This window comes from Lutra lutra, chromosome 1 (assembly GCF_902655055.1).
Source record: "Lutra lutra chromosome 1, mLutLut1.2, whole genome shotgun sequence".
Taxonomy (NCBI): Eukaryota; Metazoa; Chordata; class Mammalia; order Carnivora; family Mustelidae; genus Lutra; species Lutra lutra.
In genome coordinates this window covers 49,258,920-49,280,482 of record NC_062278.1, presented here as the reverse complement: position 1 = coordinate 49,280,482, position 21,563 = coordinate 49,258,920, and the positions used below count along the sequence as shown (strand labels likewise).

Genomic DNA, 21,563 nt, shown 5'->3' with positions numbered 1-21,563 from the left:
CCCCCTAAAGCTAAGACTGCACCATTCTCACTTACCCCACTAATGTTGCTTACTTTTGTCAAAGACACAGTCAGTACAGTTCAGCTCATGGTACTCAGGAATACCAACCACTGGACCTTGTTGCTGAGACCAGCCTGGACCCATGATTGGGTCCTTCCTTAGGTTCCTCTGAGAGGGGGAAATGTGGAGGCTGAGAAAAACTAAGGCCATCCACCTCAGGTTTAGCCTTAGCATAAGTACAGCCATCTTAGCTTCGGCAGCCATCTCAGACCCCTGTGCCCAAGGGCTGAACGTTCCCCTACTTTACTTTAGTTCTAAGGGCCCCCACTCTGCTTTAGTAACAAGAACCCCCACCCTGCTTTGGTAACAGGAACCCATAAATACCCATGCCTTAACTAAGCTCAGGGTCCAAGTCCCTAATCCGCTGTGTCAGGTATACTTGGGCCCAAGCTTAAGCTTGTCGAATAAACCCTCGTGTGATGGCAAAAAAAAAAAAAAAAAAAAAGAAAGAAAGAGAGAGAGAGAGAGATTGGGGCGCCTGGGTGGCTCAGTGGGTTAAGCCGCTGCCTTCGGCTCGGGTCGTGATCTCAGAGTCCTGGGATCGAGCCCCGCATCGGGCTCTCTGCTCGGCAGGGAGCCTGCTTCCTCCTCTCTCTCTGCCTGCTTGTGATCTCTCTGTCAAATAAATAAATAAAATCTTTAAAAAAAAAAAAAAAAAGAGAGAGAGAGAGAGAGAGCACCAGTGAGAGGGGCAGAGGGAGAGAATCTCAAGTAGACTCCAGGCTGAGTGCAAAGCCTGACATGGGGCTCAATCCCAACCCTGAGAGCATGACCTGAGCTGAACCCTAGAGTTGGACGCTCAACCACCTGTGCCACCCAGGTGCCTCGAAAAGCATCCTCTTACCTTACACCATATACAGAAAACCAACCATTCTGAATGGATCCAAGACCTCAATAAAAGAGCTAAAACGATAAAACTTCCAAAAGAAAACACAGGATAAAGTCAGTGACATCAGGTTTGGCAATTTCTTAAATGCAACATAAAAAAGACAAACTTTAAAAGAAGAAAAAGCAATTAACTGGCCTTCGGGGTAATTAAAAAACTACTGCTTTGAACTATACTTTTTAAAAAATGAAAAGACGGGGCACCTGGGTGGCTCAGTGGGTTAAAGCCTCTGCCTTCAGCTCAGGTCATGATCCCAGGGTCCTGGGATCGAGCCCCGCATCGGGCTCTCTGCTCAGCAGGGAGCCTGCTTCCTCCTCTCTCTCTGCCTACTTCTCTGTGATCTCTGTTTGTCAAATAAATAAATAAAATCTTTAAAAAAAAATAATAAAAAATGAAAAGACTTTTTTTTCCCTCAGATTTGGAGAACCTATTTGCAAAACATAGTATCTGATTTTTATCCTGAGCATAGAAAAAACTCTTACTAATCAGTAAGAGGATAAATAACCCAACACAAATATGGGAGCAAGCTATGAAGAGACACCCCACCAAAAGGGATACACAGACAGCAAACCACATGAAAAGATGCTCAGCATCAGTAGTTATTAGGGGATTACAAAATGAAAAAACCGCAATGAAATAACATCATACACACATTAAAATGGCAAAACTTAAACAGTCCTCATTACCAAATATTGCTGAGGATGTGGAGCAGCTGGGACAGTGACAGACCGAGGTGATGAAGTTAAATGGCACAGTCACTTGGGAATACAGTTTGGCCATGAAATACACATAGGACCCTGCCATTCCACTCCTAGATACCTACTCAAGAAAAATGAACAACTCGTACAAAATGTTTTTAGCAGCTTTATTTCTGAGACCCAAAAACTATCCCATTACAGTGTATCCATATAGCGGACTGCCAATAAGCAAAACAAAAGAAATGAGTGATACACACAGGGATGAGTCTCCAAACACGATGACTGAAAGATGACACAAAGTATATACATGGCGTGATTCCACTTAGTAATTACAGAAAATTCAAACTCACCTACAGTGACGCATCTAATCAGGGGAGTAGCTGGACAGGACCATACAAGAGCACAAGAAAACTGCTGGGGGTTGGGGGAGGCCGGGGGGAGTGAGGGTTGCTCATCACCTTGATTAGAGTGGTTTCATGGATATATACATGTGTCAACTTTTACCGAATAATACACATAATTTTAAAATGTCATTTCCCTTTTTCACTCCTGTGTTACTCTGAGTATACAATGCTGGTTTCCAAAGGTTAAATGACATGATAGTGTCGTCACTCTCACAGCTAATAAAATGTGTGCTCATGCATTCTTTTGTTTTAAAATTTTATTTTATTTTCCAGGATGGTAAATATATATGGAAACAGTGGTGTGCGAGAGCAGGACTGCCCCAACTCATGAGTGCCAACTGTGCTTTTATTTCCAGCTCTGTTTAGAGGTGTTGTACTGATAGTCTGAACCTTGGCCACAGGGCAAAAGTATTAACACCATGGAAACTGGCAAATGCTACTGCAAAATCAGGGCTTTTGGGGGGACAGCTGGTTGTTAAACGTTTACCAGCCCAACATATAACATAAAAATAAAGTGCACTGGAATTCTTAACTTTTAATTGTGGAAAAGGATACTGAAAAACCTCCAGCTAAACATTTGCCTTTCTCAAGCTAGAAAGTGTTACTAGGGAGAAAAACAAAAAGAGATTTTCAGGCACTCACCCCGTTAAGAAAATCTTTTGCAGAGGCTCATCTTTAGCTGCCTTGACCAAACGCCACCACTGCCATTCTCCCGTAGGACTCGCAGTTGACACAACCCTTCCCCTAAGACCAGGAGGGTATGGGCTTGATTCATTAGCTCCTTCTTGAATTTGAAGAAAGAACCCCCCAGGCAGCTAGGAAGGACTGGGACTGCTATCTCCTCCAGCAAACACCAAGGGTCCACTGCCTTGCTCCCCACGGCTGCGCACAGGCTAAAAACGTAACTTGAATATCCTCCTCGGAAGAGCACTAGCACTAGACCAAGGTTTCTCCATAACAGACTCCCAACCCCAGCAATGAGGTAAGAGGCGTGTGTGACACAAACATATTTGTACCACGTGAGTCAACCTGGATACCAAGGTCTGGTACTGTTACCAACTACTAGGAGGCAACCTAGTCTAGAAGGTGTCCAGTCATCCTCTCTTCCTCCTCCTCTCAATGCCAGAGGCCGAGTCCTTTTTAACTATTTAATATGGTGTGAAAAGTACCCTGTGCTGATGCTCCACCATCTCATTAGAGAGTTCCCAGGAAGGGAAAAAGCTGAATTTAAAAAATGAAACAAAACAAAACAAAAAACTCTGAAGAATTCATCAGGGAGAGGATTACATTGCAGAAACATATCCTCCTGTTCCGTGACATGTTAGAAACATAAACCTCAGGGCTTTTTCGCCTCCACTGCATAGAGGTCTGATCGTTTCTGGCTAAAGATGGGGATTTGCTGGCGTATTTCAGCCAACTTCTTCAGGTCTGCAAAAACAGGAAAGTGTACCATTACTAAGATGTAACTCCTCACAACCAATGAGAATTTCTTCCCCAAACAGTAAAAAACTACCAGAGTCTCAGCAGGTAACTCAGTAATTATCAGCCTTGTCCAGAGGCCCAGGTGGCCTGGCATGGCCCCTGGAGTCATTTCAAACCAAACCAAGAAATCCCAAGCTGAGCTACAGCCCCCGGGGTCTGGCCGGAGAACCAAGGATAAATGAGAAGGGGGCCCAAGGGAGCCCCTGCAGGGTACAGCAGCTTCAGAGCTACGGAATCACCTCCCACGGACCTAGCTGTGCCCCGCAAATCTCACCTATGTCTGAACACACGATGGTCTCTTCGGTGCCGGCTTTGGCAAGGACATCCCCCCTGAAAGAGATTGAGGAGGGAGTGAGTGGGAGGCTGATGCTTGTGGGCCCCAGGGGTAGGAATTGGGAGGTTAAAGACAAGACAGGAGGGGCATAAATTCCTGCTCTACCAGGTAGCTGCCTGGCCTTGTGGAGAGTCATCTGCTATCTCCATTCCCTAACCTATGAAGGGGAAGTAAGAGCTCTGTGAGGACTTAGAGGATTATGCAATTGGTTTTGTAAACAGCCAGTGGCTAGAAAATGGGAGCTATTCCACGGTTACACACCTCCAGAAGCAGAGCTCCCTATAAACAATGGGAAGCTCTGTCTCATCCTTCCTGAGTGTGGCAGCAAGCCTTTTGGGAGGGTGGTCCGGCTCTCCACACCTACCAAGGCCAGGGATAGCGAGGCTGGGTCTGAGCAGAGCCCAGCAAGGCCTGGGTCTCTGGTCTCATGCTTGTGGTCCCTCGTTAGCCTGTCACTGGGTTTCAGTTTCTGAAGGAAAGAAGTGGCAGGGAAACCATACCCCAATAGGAGAGGAACCCCATGCTTAGAAATAGCAACACTCCTCCCTAAATCTGGGGAAAGCCTGATCTGGAAAACCTTCCAGTCCTGAGTCTCTTGGCCCAAAGCAGGACTTCAAAGATATCTAGTGAAATGAAATTTCTCCAATGCACAAAATAATCTGACCTAACAAACAATCTGACACAGTGACTGGTTCCATCTCCCAGATGGCCACAAATCCATTTCTGGCACAAATGAGCTACAAATATCACCATTAATGCCATTTAACTGAATTCTTCTTTTTTGCTCTGGCATTCAAAGATCTCTCTTTGAAGAGAGATCATCAGGCACCCATCCTGATGACAATATAAGCCAGAGGGCCCCCAAATCCTACAGACAGATTTCTGAAAAGGAACAAAGATAAATCTTGTACAACTACTTCACGTCAGAAGCAGCCAGCTTGATCCGTCACAAAGTTCCTCGGGAGAACCAGCAGGGGAGCAGAGTGGCCCAAGAGGCCAGGAAGCCTATGGCTAACATCTGGACAGAGGAACTCGAACCAAGTTGGAGGAAATCTTGAAGCCAAGTTATTCATTCCAGCCTGCCAGAGCCTCCCCAATCCTAATGTGCCTGAGGCTCCCTGGTCATACTTCCAAGGCCTTCCCCATCACACACTTCAGTCTTTGGGTCCTGTAAAATCAGAAGAGGGAACTTCAGGGATCCCACAGTAATAGATAATCCTTCTCAGCCTTGTTGGTATATTTACCCTGAAATTAGAGAAATACACATCAGTGTGTGTGTGTGTGTGTGTGTGTGTAATCATACAAATATGTGAGAAGTGGCATGGCATAAGTCCAAGTTCTGAAGTCAGGAGTCCCGAGTCTGAACACCAGTCCTAGCCACTGTGTCCCGTGAACTTCAATTCTGTGACTATAAATGGAGCTTAATTTAGGAAAAGCCTCTGTGAGTTCACACAGAGACCACGAGTGTGAACGGACTATGAGGACCACACAACTATAGACCTTGAGGTCCGGACAGTGACAAATGACATGCCTGAGCAGCTGGGCAGACTTTCATGCTGGTTTCCCTAGGACGATGCTTTTCCTTCTCACAGAGGTCAAAGTCAGAGTTTTCCTTAACTGAACTCATCCTCCTCCATCCTCTATTCACCAGGCAGGGAGCAAGATCCTCACCCTGTAACTAATTCCTGCTCTAAAACCAGTCACCCAGCCTAAATTTTAACCAAAGGCTAAAATTGGAGCCCTTTTTATTAAAATCACCCACCCATCTGTGCTGCCCTGTTGCCCCCATGTGAGCCAAGTCTGACTGACAACAAAAGCCACTCGGAAACTCAGAGGAGGGCCAAGGCCAAGCACTCAATCAGGACAGCAGGACCATTTCTTTCTCACATGGTTTTTAGGTGGCAGTGTCTCTCAAAGATGAGGCGCAGACCTGGCGGGCGTGAGGATATGGGGGTGGGGGGAGGGGCAGGGCTGGTCAGGAATCAGAAACCCCCCCCCAACCCGAGTGCCGCCTCCCTTAAGCTCCTGGTGAGCGTGTCCCTGCTTAGCCAACTCACCAAGGACTCACAATAGTGCTGTGTCCCCAGGCAACATACGAGGCCTGATCATCCCGGGCAGGAGATGCTGTGGCCACATACACCTGATTATCAACAGCCCTGTGGTCGACAGATAAAAAAGAGGTAATTCAAACCTTACAGACCGGCAACATCTTTCTATTCCAAAAGTACAGATCCTTCTTTTAAAAACTAGGACAGGACAGGCTGGCTCAGACATGGAAGGAAACAACCAAAGCCATGAAACCCTCTCTTCCTCTTCAAAAAGTATGTATCTTAATGCATAAACCAGTTCTCAGCTGGGGGTGATTTTGCCCAGTGGGGACATCTGCCAATGTCCAAAGACACTGACTTTGACCTTCGTACTTTCACGATGGGGGTTGCTACTGGACCTGGTAGGTGGAGACCAGGGATGCTGCTAAACACCCTACCATGCATGGGACACCCCCACAGCAAAGAACAATCTAGTCCAAAATGTCAAAACCACCACAGTTGAGACCCTGGCCTGAGCCAAACCATTCGTCTGAAAAAGAGCGAGTCAAGGTAGCCAGAGATAATGGACTGGCCTTGCTGGGGCCATATGCCTTGCCGGGCCGCATGGCACTTCCAGGCCTCAATGGCTGAAGTCTCACCAGCTCAAATTAGGTAATAATTTTGGGTGGCGGCCTGGGTACATCAGGCCACCTCACCTGGGAGCACTCCGGGCTCAAACAGCAGATCCAGGCTGGGCCATTCCAATTTCTCTCAAGCTTTGGTTGCTTTCTACAAGACTGCATTAACTAATATACAAGGTACCAGATACCCCACCCACCCCATCTTCCATCAATCACCCAGCCAAACACCTCTGCTGCCTCCTCTGATAAATATATCATTTATATATATGTCACCATCATTTATAGACAGTGAGAACAGTGGCTCCATCTGAGCAAACAAGGAAAGGGTTGTTGGAAGGAACAAAAGGCAGCATTCTAGAGATCTGGAAATGTTCTGTGTTGACCTTGGTCTCAGGTGAATACATGTGTAAAAATTCACTGACCTACAGACTTAAAATTGCTGTTATCTTTCTCTAAGTACATTATACCTCAATTAGCAAAATTATAAGAAAACCAGCACTTCTGACCAGTATTTCATGGTTTTCAGCACACTTTCAGACACACACAGTCACGCTCCTCTTCCCTTCCATGTTACACTCACCTCTGCTATCTGCCCTTTACTGCTCACTCCCCAACCTTACAGGTCTCAGGATACAGCTACTCTGACATGCCAAAGACACTATAAAATGGCTCGGACTTGCAGATTAGAAAAAAAAAAAAGAGCCTGTAACAAGTGTTGTGGCAGAGTATTCCAGGATGGGCAGCATGGTATAAATGATGGGGCAAGATAAGCACCCCTATCTGAACAGCACCGTCAATGGGGTGACTCATCTCTTCCGACTGCATTTAGATGTCCAAGCATGCTGGGTCAGGGGCAGCATTCTGCACCAGAAAGGCTGGTACTTCTACCAAACTGGAAATCTTTGCACAAAGCAACACCAAGACACCTGAAGGTCTGCCCAAGATGCTTTCTTACCGGCCTCGTTGAAGCAACTCCCAGTGGGCTGGTCCAGTGGTCATATTAAAAGCTCCGGGATATACCAACAGCTGGCAGCCTTGGGAGAGAAAGGCCAGAGAAGAGTGGGTCCAGGTCAATACCCCACCACACTAGCTCCCCATTTTGTTCCTTAGCCAGGGGGGACCAAATTCAAACTTTCCCAAGCCTAAAAAGAGGTCAGCCAAGCCAGACACTGTCAGGAGTATTAAGCTATGGCTCTGAATTCCTTTAGAGACACACACATGTTTACACATATATACAAAAACGGTAGTACTGATGACCCAAACCACGGTATGTGACTTCACTTTAAAAAATATATATCATTCAAATTTCTCGCAGCACCATATGGTCAGCTCCACACGGCCAAGAACCACGGTTTTTAAAAAAGATTTTATTTATTTATTTATTTGACAGAGAGAGAGAGAGAGAGAGAGAGCGAAAGAGGGAACACAAGCAGGGGGAGTGGGAGAAGGAGAAGCAGGCTCCCCGCTGAGCAGAGAGCCTGATTCGGGGCTGGATCCCAGGACGCTGGGATCATGACCTGAGCTGAAAGCAGACGCTTTAACGATTGAGCCACCCAGGTGCCCGCAAGGACCACATTTTGTAATGCTTTTCAAATGAAACGGAGGGCAGAGTAGGTGTTCTAATGCTTACTGAGAGAGCTTGAGAGTGTCTGCCAACACAGAGCCCATGGTCTTCCACCTTTTTTGCTGAGCAGGCCATCAAAATATTTGCACCCACTCTCTTGTTAGGTGAAAGTCAAGTCCAATCAGAGTAGCCTGGACAGTCTAGTAGGGATGCTCACATTTGTTGAGTACATACAAGGAGCTAAGTTCTCCCTCCTTAATCTCCACACCATGGCTATGAAAAAACTGAGATCCACACTCCCCTAAAAATTAAATAATTTACCCAAAGTATCATGTCAATTAAGGAGAGTTGGAACCAGAACGCAGATCTTCTGACTTGGTCAGTGTTCTTGCAGGCCAGCAGGACACTTCTCCTCTGGACCGGAAGGTCACAGACTACATTTCTACTGTACCCAACAGCTAGGATTACTGAGTGTGAAGTCCAGGACAGACACCATAGACCACATCCTTATTTCTAGTGGTCTCCAAGTGACTCTTTCCAAACACGGTAGCAAGAAGGGCTCAAAGAACAGAGCAATTTAGGAGCACGGTTCCTGCCGTAGCTGCACGGTGTGCTGAAATACAATCTCCGAAAAACCATACTGCCCACATGCAGCAAAAGTCTCAGCAGCCGGATGGGGTGGAGAGATGAAGACCTCTTCTCTAGTGTTTCTGCCTAAGGCTCCCTCGAACCACAGAGACCAAGGCAGAATCCCATCGCTAAGCACCTCTACCACACAGCCATGCGGCCATCTCACCTCTCTGTGCGTAGACTTGTGCGAGCTCTGCAAAGCGCATGTCGTAGCAGATGCCCAGGCCCACTCTGCAGTAAGCTGTTTTTCAGACAGAAAATGCACAAATGAGAAGTCAACTTCTTGTAACATGGTGTGGCAGAGTAAAGCCTCTGTCTAAGATCACCAAACACTGATGGCAATCCACGAACCCAGAGCCATGGATGGAGAGACTGCATAAGCTTAGTCCTGCTTGGATCTCACCTCATAAAGACATCATTTATCTCAGATTAGAAACGAGAAATTCATTCTGACTGAACGCTTAGTATCTATGTGGGAAGTGTTCAATCACAGCCTAAGAGGTAAACTCTGGAAGCGATCATGCTAATAGCATGCTGTGACCAAACCATAGACAAAATCCAGTCAAACCCTTAGTTTTCTGGTCAGCCTGCCCTTTCTAGATCTCTGACTGGTCTCTGCCCATCTCCCTCTGGTCTTGCAGTCAGGGTGTGTAAAGAAGTGGGGTGGGGGGGCGGACCACAAGAGGGAGAAAAAAGGAACACATGATCGTCTTTCTTTTTCCATTTTATTTTATTTTATTTCTTTTCAGTGTTCCAGCATTCACTGCACATGATCGTCTTCTACTGATACTACTAAAACAGGTGAACATGTCTGGTACTTACGAGTATCAAATGTGGAGAAACTATCACCTGGACTCAGTGTTTCAGACTCTTGAAATGTAATTTTCCCAGGCACATCAATGTCAAACAGATGGAGCTGCACCACAAGTAACGAATTTGGTTACCTCTTCTCCAGCAAGGCTCGCGGCAGTCATAACAAACATCTTTCCATGGCCAAAAACAGGGAAGCTGAGATCAACCACGCAAATAGCAACCCCCACCTGCCCACAACCCACCCCACAAGCTGACATATTATCAAAATAAGTTCTAATACGCAAAATGGGAAAGTCACGCTGTAGTTATGACACTTCTTTCCTAGGTGGGTGCGCAAGCTGAGGTCTAGGTTTCTTTTGGGAAGCAATTAGCTTGTTATTCTTTTACTCAGTGTAAATGCTCAATGAAGTCTTCACAGAATCATAATCAACCTGACAAACTGGCAGGAGAGGTGGAGAACAGAACAGTAATTAAAATAGGTAAAATTCTCCAAACTAAATACAGCAATATATAAAAAGAGTAACACATCACTTCGAAATTGGGTTTACTCAAGGAAAGCAAATGTTTAACATTAGGAAATCAACCAACGTAATTTACCACGCTAACAAAATGAAGGAGAAAAGTCATAGGATCATCTTAAGAGGTACACAGTGAGCATTGTAGTACACAGTGAGCAATGTAGAGTAAACTTCTACATTCATTCTTATTCTAAAAACAAAGGAAAAAAACTGCTAGGAAGGGAACTCCCTTAATCTGATAGAGTATCTGAAAAAAAAAAAAGGAAGGAACATCATACTTAACGGTGAAATATTAAAAGCCTTTCCACACTGAGATCAGGAACAAGACAAGGACACTGGGTGAGTTTCCTGTTTAGACCCTTTAGCTGGAAGCAACGTCCCTGCTGTTGCTAGGAGTGGTGGTAAAAATCACCTATAACCATACTGGCCCAAGGAACCAGTGGACAGAGTTTCACAGCAGCTCGGAAGTGAGGGAGAAATCCTGAAAAAGAGAAAGCCAAAGAGGAAGAGCCCTAAATTCTACATATAAAAATCTGTCCAAGTCTCTGGCTAAGTACTGAATTAAAGATGTGCAGGGCTGACTCCAAGCAGCCCAGCTTAAGCTAAACAACTTAGAACAGAATGGCCGAAGTTGCTGCCCACGTCCCAGAAGAAAAAGTAGGGTGTTTGAGTACAAGCAAGTTAACTACTTACTAAAACAAAAAAATACAACATTTTTCAGATAATAGAAGCTAGAATCTCAACAATATATAATCCAATATGCAACTCAAAATCACTAGACAAACTAGAAATGTTACTGAACTTTAGGGAAAAGGCAATCAATGAAGCAGACCCCAGCAAGACCCAGATGTGATAATTACCAAAAGCAACTACTGAAACTAAGCTTAAGGGTCTAAAGAAAAATACACTCTTGACGAATGGATATATAGGAAATATCAGTAGAAAAATAAGTTTATATGACTTTATGTGAACTTTTATGTGTTTATGTGAAATTTTATTTTATTATTTATTTATTTATTTATTTTTAAAGATTTTATTTATTTATTTGACAGAGAGAAATCACAAGTAGGCAGAGAGGCAGGCAGAGAGAGAGGAGGAAGCAGGCTCCCCGCTGAGCAGAAAGCCCAATGTGGGGCTCGAACCCAGGACCTGGGATCATGACCTGAGCCGAAGGCAGCGGCTTAACCCACTGAGCCACCCAGGCGCCCCTGTTTATGTGAAATTTTAAAAGATTTCACTGGGTTGGCATATAGGAGACTGGGGCTTACAGAAGAAAGATTCTGTGAACTTGAAAACAGATCAATGGAACATGTTCACACTTTAGAATACTGAAAGAGAGAGAGAAAAAAAGGTAGGAAAAACAAAAACAAAAAGAAACAAGTCTTGGCGACCTGGTTTAGTGGAACAGTATCAAAACTGAAGTCCAGTATGAGAATGGAACAAAAAAATATTTATCAAAATAATACCCCTAATATTATGAAAGAGTTATAAAGAAGCACAAAACAGGACACACATAAAGAAAACCATAGATCTAGGCAGGCACATCAGAGTCCAAACACTGAGAACTAAGGATTATGAAAAAAATTTTGAAGGCAGACAGAAAAAAACAAGAATTACATACAGGAGAATAATACAAATCACCACATATCAGAAAAATTTTAAAAGGAGGCTAGAAGATACCTGAAAAACATCACTCAAATTGCTAAGAGACAAAAGAACAGTGTCAACCCAGAATTCTATTCCACTGAAAATATCTCTTAAGAATGAAGACAAAAATAAAAAACTAAGGGAATTCGTATCTAGTACAACCTCACTACAAAAATTCTAAAGAAGGTCTTTCTGTTTGAAGGCAAAGATACCAGATAGAACTATGCTCTAAGGGTGGGGGATGGTGGGTGGTAGGGAAGGAAAAAATGAAACAAGATGGTACCGGGGTGGGAGACAAACCATAAGAGACTCTTAATCTCAGGAAACAAACTGAGGGTTGCTGGAGGGGGAGGTAGGGATAGGGTGGCTGGGCTACGGACATTGAAAAAGGTATGTGCTATGGTGAGTACCATAAAATGTGTAAGCCTGATGATTCACAGACCTATACCCCTGGGGCAAATAATACATTATATGTTAATAAAAAAAAAGAAAGAATAAAAGAAAGAAAAATATCAGAAAGGTAAACATTCCAATAAACAAAATATTTTTATTTCTTTAAAATACACAAAACTACTTAAAAATTGTGTTTTTACAATCTATGTAGATGCAACAGGTATGTCAACTATAACAGAGAAAATCGGGTGGGGAAGGAAATAACCTATACAATTGGGAAGCTCTTAAATTTCACAATGAAGCAGTATAATAGTAATTCTAAGGAGACTGTAAAAAGCTAGGGTGCATGTTGTAATCCTTAGGGCAACACTTAAAAAAAGCAAAGAGGTATAGCTAAAAGCCAAGAGATAAAATGGCCTTTTTTTTTAAATTTCTTTTCAGCGTAACAGTATTCATTGTTTTTGCACCACACCCAGTGCACTCAACTAAGCCAAAAGAATGCAAGAAACAGGAACAAAGGGAAAAAAAGAAAAAGAAAAATGTCTAATACCTAAATCAACCCTATCAATGATTACATTAAATATAAGTGAAGTAAGCACTCCAGCTAAAAGGCAGAGGTTGTCAGAATGAAGACAGTAACAAGACCCAACTGCAGGCTATCTATAGGAGAACCATGTTAAATATAAACACACATACAGGTTGAAAATAAGGAATTAGAAAAGGATGTATTATACAACACTAAGTATAAGAAGCCTAGAGTGGCCAAAGGAGTATCAGAGATAAACTTTAAGACAAAGAGTATTACGAGGGAAAAAAAAAAATGGATTTTATAATGCCAAAAGGATAAATTTACCAGGAATATTTAACAATCCTCAATGTACATGCATTTACTACAGCAAAGATGTCAGCTTTCCCAACGAGATCTCTCTATATTCAATGAAATTCTAATCAAAATTCCTGTAGATTTTTCCTTGGCTGAAAGGAACAGGCTCAGTCTAAATTTATATCAAAATGTCAATAGCCAAGATTCAACAAGTTGACTGTACCAATTCATCTAATGCCCCATGTGTGTACAATATGATGAGAGGGACTAGGGAACTTTACAAAAAATTCTCAATCGGTTACGCGACTTGCCACATTCCCTGCTTACCTTTCTGTATTTTACCAGTAAAGTTCCATCAGGCCCAAACACGGTGCAGGTGTTATATAATTTCCCAGCATCCTTTTCAGGAATAGAACCTTTCATTGAGAGGAGAAACAGACGGGCAAAGATTCTAAATAAAGCATTCTTTGACGTACGATCAGTGGACCAGCACTTGATAAACAGTCACTTGGGTCCAACAATAAAGTATACTATCTTCTAAGGGTTATTAATGTTTTTTTTTTGTCTTTGTGAGGATGATCTTTCAGAGATAAACTCCAGACTACAGACGAAGTATAATAAAGTCAGCCGCCAAAGGCAGGTTTCAAAAATAACCAAACTGTTTCTGAATTCTGCTTTGACCTTGGCCCTACACTGCATCTCTAACACTAGAGCAACATGGAGGAGTCACTGTTGTGCAACCTGAATCCACCAGGCCCTGCAACATAACTGTATCCAAAAGGCCTCGAGATGGGAACGTAAGCCAGGCCTGCCTTCATGGAATGCAGTTCCCGCATTTCCCTTTTCTTGCTTTGTCTTTTCTTCACCTCTCCTTCATTTCTAATTCTTAATATAACAGAATAATTTTGCTATATTTATTACACAGTTTTACTGTATTCTTTCTTTAAGCAAACAGAACATTTTAAAATGTATTTCAAAACCACTAATATAAAGCTACCTTGATGTATATGTATATGGCCTCTTTGTGAAAAAACAAATTTCTTAATGTTGTATTAGTACAATGAAAGACACTCCAATATGGTTTTTCTTTCCACATTTCCACTTGCCCCTGTATCCCCATTGTTTCTCCAGGGAAAACCATCATCATCAGTTTGGTGTGTCCTTATACAACACTTACTCTGTGCTACATATGTAAAGACACACGGAAACACGTAACCTTTTGTGTGAGGGATTCATCTGAATGAGAGTACCTGTTCACATCATATTGAACTTTCCTCTTCCATGTAACGGTGTGTCCTGAACATTTTTTCACATTATTATGTAAGATCTACTACATTCTTTTTCTTTCTTTTCCTAAATATTTTTTATTTATTTATTTAGAGAAAGAGAGAGAGCGCGCACAGAGAAAGAGGGAGAAGCAGGCCTCCCACTGAGCAGAGAGCCCAATGTGGGGCACGATCCCAGGACCCCGAGATCATGACCTAAGCAGAAAGAGCCACCCAGGTGCTCCCACCTCATTCTTTTCAATGCTAATTTACATGGCTTGTATTTCATGGTTTAAATGTAACAAGAGAAATTATTCAGATGTTTTCAATGTTTAGGCCATTATACCTTGAGGGTAGGAAGTTACCTCCAATGAGATAAATGCTGCACTCCTTTGCTACTTCAGAAAGCTTCTGTGTGGATTCACCAGGAATTTTTTCCGCATATCCAGGAAAATATTTCGTGCCATATGGAGAATTAAAGCATTCCTAGAATAATGTTGGTGGAGAAAAAGGGGAAAAAAAACACAAAAATATCCAACTCAATTTAAAGTTCTGCTTTAAGAAAGCAGAGCTGCCTCTTGTACCTCTGCTCTCAAAGGTGTAAAATACAACTGATAAGAAAAACAACAGTCTCCCCGAGCTAAAGAGCCTGTGGCCATAAGCAGAACACCTGGGCTGGTTCAGGTGGGGCCAGCGGACACAAGTCCAGTGTGCTCCCTCGGGTCCTTGTCAACCTAGCAGATCTGCCTCTTCCTCACCATCTGCAGAACTACAAGCTCCCACCCTTGGGCACCCAGGCCCCGTGACAGCTCGGCTCAATCACAGGACTGCGGGTGTCAGAATGAATCCACAGGCTCAGAATTATCATCTGTAGAATGAGCGGTTTCTGACTCCCTTCCAGCACTATCATGCTGATTCTGCGAAATCTCATTCCCCAGAATATGTCTGTCTTCCACGGCTCCGTGATAATGGAAAAGCAGAAACCAGACTTTGACTCTCATTCATTCATTTGCATCCACAGGCACTGTGCACCGCGCACAGTGCCAGGAAACTCAAACCAGAGGACAGCCGGCTTATCCAAGCCACGTGTGAGAGAGGGCACAGGCAGAATCCAAGCGCTTTCACTCCAGCCCCCAGCAACTGAAACCAACAGGAGACCATGGTCGGGATACCGGTACAGGGGGTCCCAGAAATGTGGCTGTAAGGCAGGCTGGATTCACATTAAGATCTTGTGTTCCCGGGCGCCTGGGTGGCTCAGTGGGTTAAGCCGCTGCCTTCGGCTCAGGTCATGATCCCAGGTCCTGGGTTCGAGCCCCACATCGGGCTTTCTGCTCGGCGGGAAGCCTGCTTCCTCCTCTCTCTCTCTGCCTGCCTCTCTGCCTACTTGTGATTTCTCTCTGTCAAATAAATAAATAAAATCTTTAAAAAAAAAAAAAAAAAGATCTTGTGTTCCCTTGTTAAAGATTCTTACCCACTGGCCACATCTTTCATGGACTGGAGCCTAAAGTACGAATGGTCCTGAAAATTCTCTAGTTGACCGAAGCAGGGTTTACAAAGGGCTACTTCCTCCCCAGAGTGGGAGCAGGAGAGCAGACGAGGGGGCTGCCTGGAGTAGTTCTGCCTCTGATCCTAGTGGTCCTCAGCCACAAGATGCAGTACCCACAGGCCCCAACCTGTGTGGGCCCCTTCTCTGGGGCTCACCCTCCACCTGCTGACAAACAAATGGGCTGCAACCTTTCCCTGGCTCTGTTCTGAAAGCCGTCACCTAGGAAACACACGCAGGGTCATACGGGCTTGCTCCAGGCTCCCGCATTTAGGGAGGTGTTGCAGGCTTCCTCCGTGTCTCTAACAATTTCCAGTTTTCTACAAACGTGGGAGGCTTAGCACTAAACTCACTCTATCATGGTCCTGTAAGGACTTCATTTCACAAGGAAAGAAGGTAAGTATTCAAGGCACTGACCTTTAAGTAAGTCTTACAACCTCCCAGGATTCTGGAGAGAGTAGATGATCCTAAAGTTAAAGACCTATAACCATGCTGGCACATCGTATCTCGAAGACCATTGCTAGGGTCATCTTCCAGACAAACACGGAAGCACCACCGGACCCAAGAGCACCACCAGCGCTAGCAGGCAGGATTCTACTCGGTCCAGAGAATCCAGAAAGAGGGGGCCACCTCCGCCTCCATACTTACTGGCAGAGAAACGATGTTGGCTCCTTGTGTTGCCGCTTCCCGGACGAGGCCGCAGGCTCGAGTGACGTTATCTGATTTGACAGAAGAAACCTGAAGCTGGATGAGGGCCAAGCGGAAAGCTGAGGATGAAAAGAGAAAACCGTCAGAAGATCTGACTGCCGAATCAGAGCAATTCTCAACCGGAGGGCAATTCTGACCCCAAGGGACATGTGGCAACGGAGACATTTTTGATGGTCACAACTGTTGGGGTGCTATTAGCATCTAGGGGGCAGAAGTCAGGGACGTGGCTCAACATGCCACAGGCCATAAGACAGTCTTTCACAATAATTATCCACCTGAAATGTGAATGATGCCAAGGCTGAGAAACCCTGGGATAGAGCAGCCCCCACCCCGGGCCACGTCCCCACCGAGGGCCTCCGGAGCCTCAAGTTGGGGAGGCAGAGCCAGCTTCTCACATACTAATGAGAATATGGCTTGAAGGAAGGAGGCTGAGTTTGAACATGGAATTATCCCTGTTTGACCTTGGGAATCAACCTACCCCTGATCCAAGTATCGAGCCCATCTCACTGCAGGTGAAATCCCTTGGAAATCACCCATTCCCCGTGAAGTAGGGCAGTGGGCCCATGGGAAGGAGAGGCTCCTGTCTCTGCTTCCCCAGCACCAGCTGGGACCTGGTGTCACCAGCTGGCCGGGTGCAGGAGGGATGGGGGGTGGGGAGTCTGGCAGCTGATGAGCAGCACCTGTACTTAGTCACAGGCAGGGCCTCCGGGCACCTGTGAGATTTTGCACTCACTGAATATTCCTGTGCCCCAAGGAGCACAACAGTAAGTAGCAAATAAGAAGCACCAGGAGGGGCACCTGGGTGGCTCAGTGGGTTAAGCCTCTGCCTTCAGCTCAGGTCATGATCTCAGGGTCCTGGGATCGAGTCCCGCATCGGGCTCTCTACTCAGCAGGGAGCCTGCTTCCTTTTCTCTCTCTCTCTCTCTCTCTCTCTGCCTGCCTCTCTGCCTACCTGTGATCTCTCTCTGTCAAGTAAATAAATAAAATCTTTAAAAAAAAAAAAAAAAGGGGGCGCCTGGGTGGCTCAGTGGGTTAAGCCGCTGCCTTCGGCTCAGGTCATGATCTCAGGGTCCTGGGATCGAGCCCCGCATCGGGCTCTCTGCTCGGCAGGGAGCCTGCTTCCTCCTCTCTCTGCCTGCCTCTCTGCATGCTTGTGATCTCTGTCAAATAAATAAATAAAATCTTTAAAAAAAAAAAAAAAAAGCAGCACCAGGAGAGGCTGAGAGAGAGACTAAAGAAGGAAAAGTCAGCAGTTTTTTCCTGCTACCTGAGTAAGGGGCTCCACATTTCCCTCAGAGACTGAGTCCCACGGATTATGTGGCCAACAAGAAATGCTGTCAGCCAAGGAGGCCAGGGGCTCTTCCAGGCTTCTTCCCTCCTTGAAGTAATAGCTACAGCCTACATGGGCTTTTCCTATATTCTTTAGAGTTCTCTTGTAGCTCTTAAGAATAATCACCTACTGGTTAATCATTCTTTATAATAAAATTTTCCCCGTTCAGGGGTGCCTGGGTGGCTCAGTGGGTTAAAGCCTCTGCCTTCAGCTCGGGTCATTGGTCTCAGGGTCCTGGGATAGAGCCCCGAATTGGGCTCTCTGCTCAGCGGGGAGCCTGCTTCCTCCTCTCTCCCTGCCTGCCTCTCTGACTACTTGTGATCTCTATCAAATAAATAAATAAAATCTTTAAAAAAAAATTTCCCCGTTCAGATGACCAGTGTGGTTTCTGTGTCCTGTCTGGACTCTCATTGATGCACAGTTTTCACTCATGGTGTGATGGACAAGGATATTAAATATTTTGGATATTAAAGGTCCAAAGCACCCGTGAGAACTCGTGAGGCTCGGCAAAACTTCAGGAATTATCAGTAATTATCTTCAGGAATTATCAGTAATGGACTTCCCTGGCTTCCCTACCCCACCTCTGCTCTAGAAATCTGAAAAGCTCTGGTACCTGGAAACCATTAGAGAGTTCTCCCCTGGGTATCACCTACAGTGGTGCAAATGTCCCCAGAAGAAGCAACACTGACAGAGCCTTACCTCTGAAGGCCTCTTTGGCTAAGTGTTAACCCTAAAAGTAGGAAAACTCAGATGTTCCATTCCTTGGTTTGTCCTAAATACAGTGAGAAGAGCTCAATTTAACTCTGAATGCAGTTTCCTGAGTAGTTTCAGAACCTGAGTGAAAAGTCAGTGGCACAAACCAAGCCAAAATTTGAAGTGTAAAGCAGGATGGGAACTTCATTTGTTCATTTTTGGATGGGTTAGGAGGAGGTCATGTAACCTGAAAACATTCCTCAAAAATCAGACATCACCTTCGACCCCATCAGGAACCACAGCTCTCAAGTCCACCAGCCTCTGTCATGCCCTGCATCTTCAAAGATACTGTCACACACAGAGGGAGGCATGTGCAAGGACTTCCTGACCCAATCATTAACATTCATTCAGCCACCAACTCTCACTGAGCTCTGGCAGGTTAAGACGAAAACAGCACTTCCACAAACCTTACCATCTTCTGGGACCCTCCCAAGACTCAGCAAGGGCAGATTATGTCCATTTTACAAGTCAGAAAACAGGTTCAGAGAGATTAAATGACTTGTTGACATGGACTGAGGCAAAACTGTAACAATTCACGTCTCCAGGGTCGCCTGTGTGACTCAGTGGGTTAAAGCCTCTGCCTTCGGCTCAGGTCATGATCTCAGGGTCCTGGGATGGAGCCCCGCATGGGGAAATCTCTGCTCAGCAGGGAGTCTGTTTTCCCCCTCTCTCTCTGCCTGCCTCTCTGCCTACTTGTGATTTCTCTGTCAAATAAATAAATAAAATCTTTATAAAAAAAAAAAAATCCAGGTCTCCAGACAATGAGTCCAGAGCATTTCAAAGCCTCCCAGAAATGGGAGAGCAGAGCCTGGGGGCAGAGATCGCTAGAACGTGCCCCTGGGGCCGATCCAGGGTAGAGATGTGTAAGTAACATGTAATACCTAACCCGAAAGCTCAATGTCCAGATACAGAAACAGCCTGTCCAGTTTTCTTGATCAGAAGAGAGCACTGTCCACTGGCTGTGGGGGTGTGCACCAGGGGGCAAGTTAATCAGTCCTCTTACCACACAGCCCAAACGAAAGAAAACACATGCTTCATTTTCACGTGACAGGGTTCCAACCACAATCAGGGTTGATGTCTTTGCAAAACGCAAGTCCAAAAATCAATCTGGGAGGAGAGTGAAAGCGACCCCGCTGGAGAGGCGCGCTTTCTGATGCAAAACCAAAGAGCCTCCAAGAATCCCACCAGGCAGAGGTTCCCACACTTGAAGTATCGTAATCACGGAAGGCTTTACTGAGAGTGCAGTCTTCGAGTTGGGGCCGGGAAAGGGGGGTGCGGAACTTGGATTTTAAGTGAGCACCCGTCTACGGTGCTACGCCTTTTCCCGCGCAGGAGAACTTGCAGTGGGAGGCCCCCGAACGCACCTAGAAGCACGGGACGCAGGAGCCCAGCGAGGAGGAAAGCGCGGGCCCTTCTGGCCCGGAGGTTTGGTGCTCCCGCGGCCGCCAGGCCCTCCCGGAAGCCTCGAGTCCCCGGGAGTGCGCCGGGACGCGCTCCGCCGCCGCACCCCCGCCCTGCGCACTGCCGCCGCCAAGTCGCCGGAGCCTCCGGCCCCGAGAACGCCGGGCCGGGGAAGGCCTGGAGAGCGGCGGGGACACGGAGCGGAGGCGAGCGGCTGAGCCGGGGAGACCCGCCGCCGGCTCCGCAACCTAGGCCTCCCTCCCCCAGGGCTGAGCTCCGGCCGCCGAGCTACTTACTGGCCATCGCTCTCCCAGGTATCACCATCGGTAACGCGGCCCGAGAAGAGGTCTCTGAAGCCGGAGCTGCGACACGGCTTGGGGCGGGGCAGAGCCGCGCGCAGGAGGGGGCGGGACCCTAGGCTCCGCCCAGAGCGTGTCCGCTTCCCTGCTCTCCTCAAACACCTGTTAGTCCTCCGCTGTTTGCACTAAGATGAAGCAACGAGAAACGACTAATGACATCCCAATCCAGAAAAGGGAATGCCTCAAAAGCCAAAGGGGCCAAGGGGGACGATCTAAGTTGGGGTGGTATTTAACAATCGGCCTCTCCGATTGTCAGCAAAAAGACCGAACCTCTTGCTGGTTAGATGACCTCTGGCCGGGAATAACACTCTATTTGCTGATTGCCTTGGGCTACTTGAACAAGTCGCTGTGAGGGGGATGGAATTACCTAGGTTGCCTTAATCACTCAAGACATCAGCGGGCTCTGACCACAAGGCTGCTCAGTCATGGGGGAGGGGAAAAGAGAAACAGTTCAAATACAGTATCCTCCTAAGTTCAGTCCTCTTGAAGAGGGAAAGCTAGGTTCTTGTCTCCGGGAGCCAGAGAATGAGTCTCGCAGACAGTAGAGTGAGTAAAGCGATAGAAGTTTATTAAGCAAGGATACAGGGGAAAAAAGCATTTAGGAGTGAGAGGGGCGCGGACAGCACTGCCAAGGAGGGGCTTCACTGAGAGTCTTTGGTTTAGAACTGGCCAGGCACCTTGTGGCCTTATCATTCTTGTGATGTCTTGGTTTGAGTAATGACTAGTGATAACATCTTTAATGGCTTCTTTTTTAGGGTCTGGTTATTTTTTGTTGGTCACAGATGACTATTTTAAGACATTCCCCCTCCCCCTCACTCCTAGGGCAGGGTGGTTTGGTTTGTTCCTTATCTCTGGTTCCTTTACACCTCAGCATTTTTGGGATTTCTGTGAGCCTGATCCCATAGCCCCCTACCTATCTCTCCCTACCCAGCCCCGCCTGTATCTTAGTTACTGAAATACACTAATATTGTTAGGACTTTTGCATTTATATTAGGATTGCTTTTTGATTTTTTAAAAGGATTTATTTATTTGAGAGAGTGAGTGTGGGGGCTGGAGGGACAGAGGGAGAGGGAGGGAGAAGCAGACTTTTTTTTTAAGATTTTATTTATTTATTTGACAGAGATCACAAGTAGGCAGAGAGGTGGACGCAGGCCCCCCGCCGAGCAGAGAGCCCGATGTGGGGCTCGACCTCAGGACCCCGGGATCATGACCTGAGCTGAAGGCAGAGGCTTTAACCCACTGAGCCACCCAGGTGCCCCTGAGAAGCAGACTCCTTGCTGAGCA

At 45.9% G+C, this 21,563-nt stretch overlaps 1 protein-coding gene across 2 annotated transcripts; it reads right to left on the bottom strand.

Moving 5' to 3' along the window:
• Positions 1 to 1,796: 1,796 nt before the first annotated feature.
• On the bottom strand, positions 1,797 to 20,304 carry NIT2 (nitrilase family member 2). Of its 2 annotated transcripts, XM_047723102.1 has the most exons (10): positions 20,217 to 20,304; positions 16,377 to 16,495; positions 14,551 to 14,671; positions 13,248 to 13,336; positions 9,549 to 9,642; positions 8,893 to 8,967; positions 7,488 to 7,566; positions 5,922 to 6,020; positions 3,805 to 3,860; positions 1,797 to 3,476 (listed from the first exon to the last, which is right to left on the bottom strand). In XM_047723102.1, the coding sequence occupies exons 1-10, from the start codon at positions 20,242 to 20,244 to the stop codon at positions 3,385 to 3,387; spliced, it is 852 nt and encodes a 283-aa protein (XP_047579058.1). In that variant the 5' UTR covers positions 20,245 to 20,304; the 3' UTR covers positions 1,797 to 3,384. The 2 variants fall into 2 exon arrangements, with proteins under 2 accessions (XP_047579058.1, XP_047579067.1); XM_047723111.1 differs by lacking the exon at positions 8,893 to 8,967.
• Between the last annotated feature and the right edge of the window lie 1,259 nt (positions 20,305 to 21,563).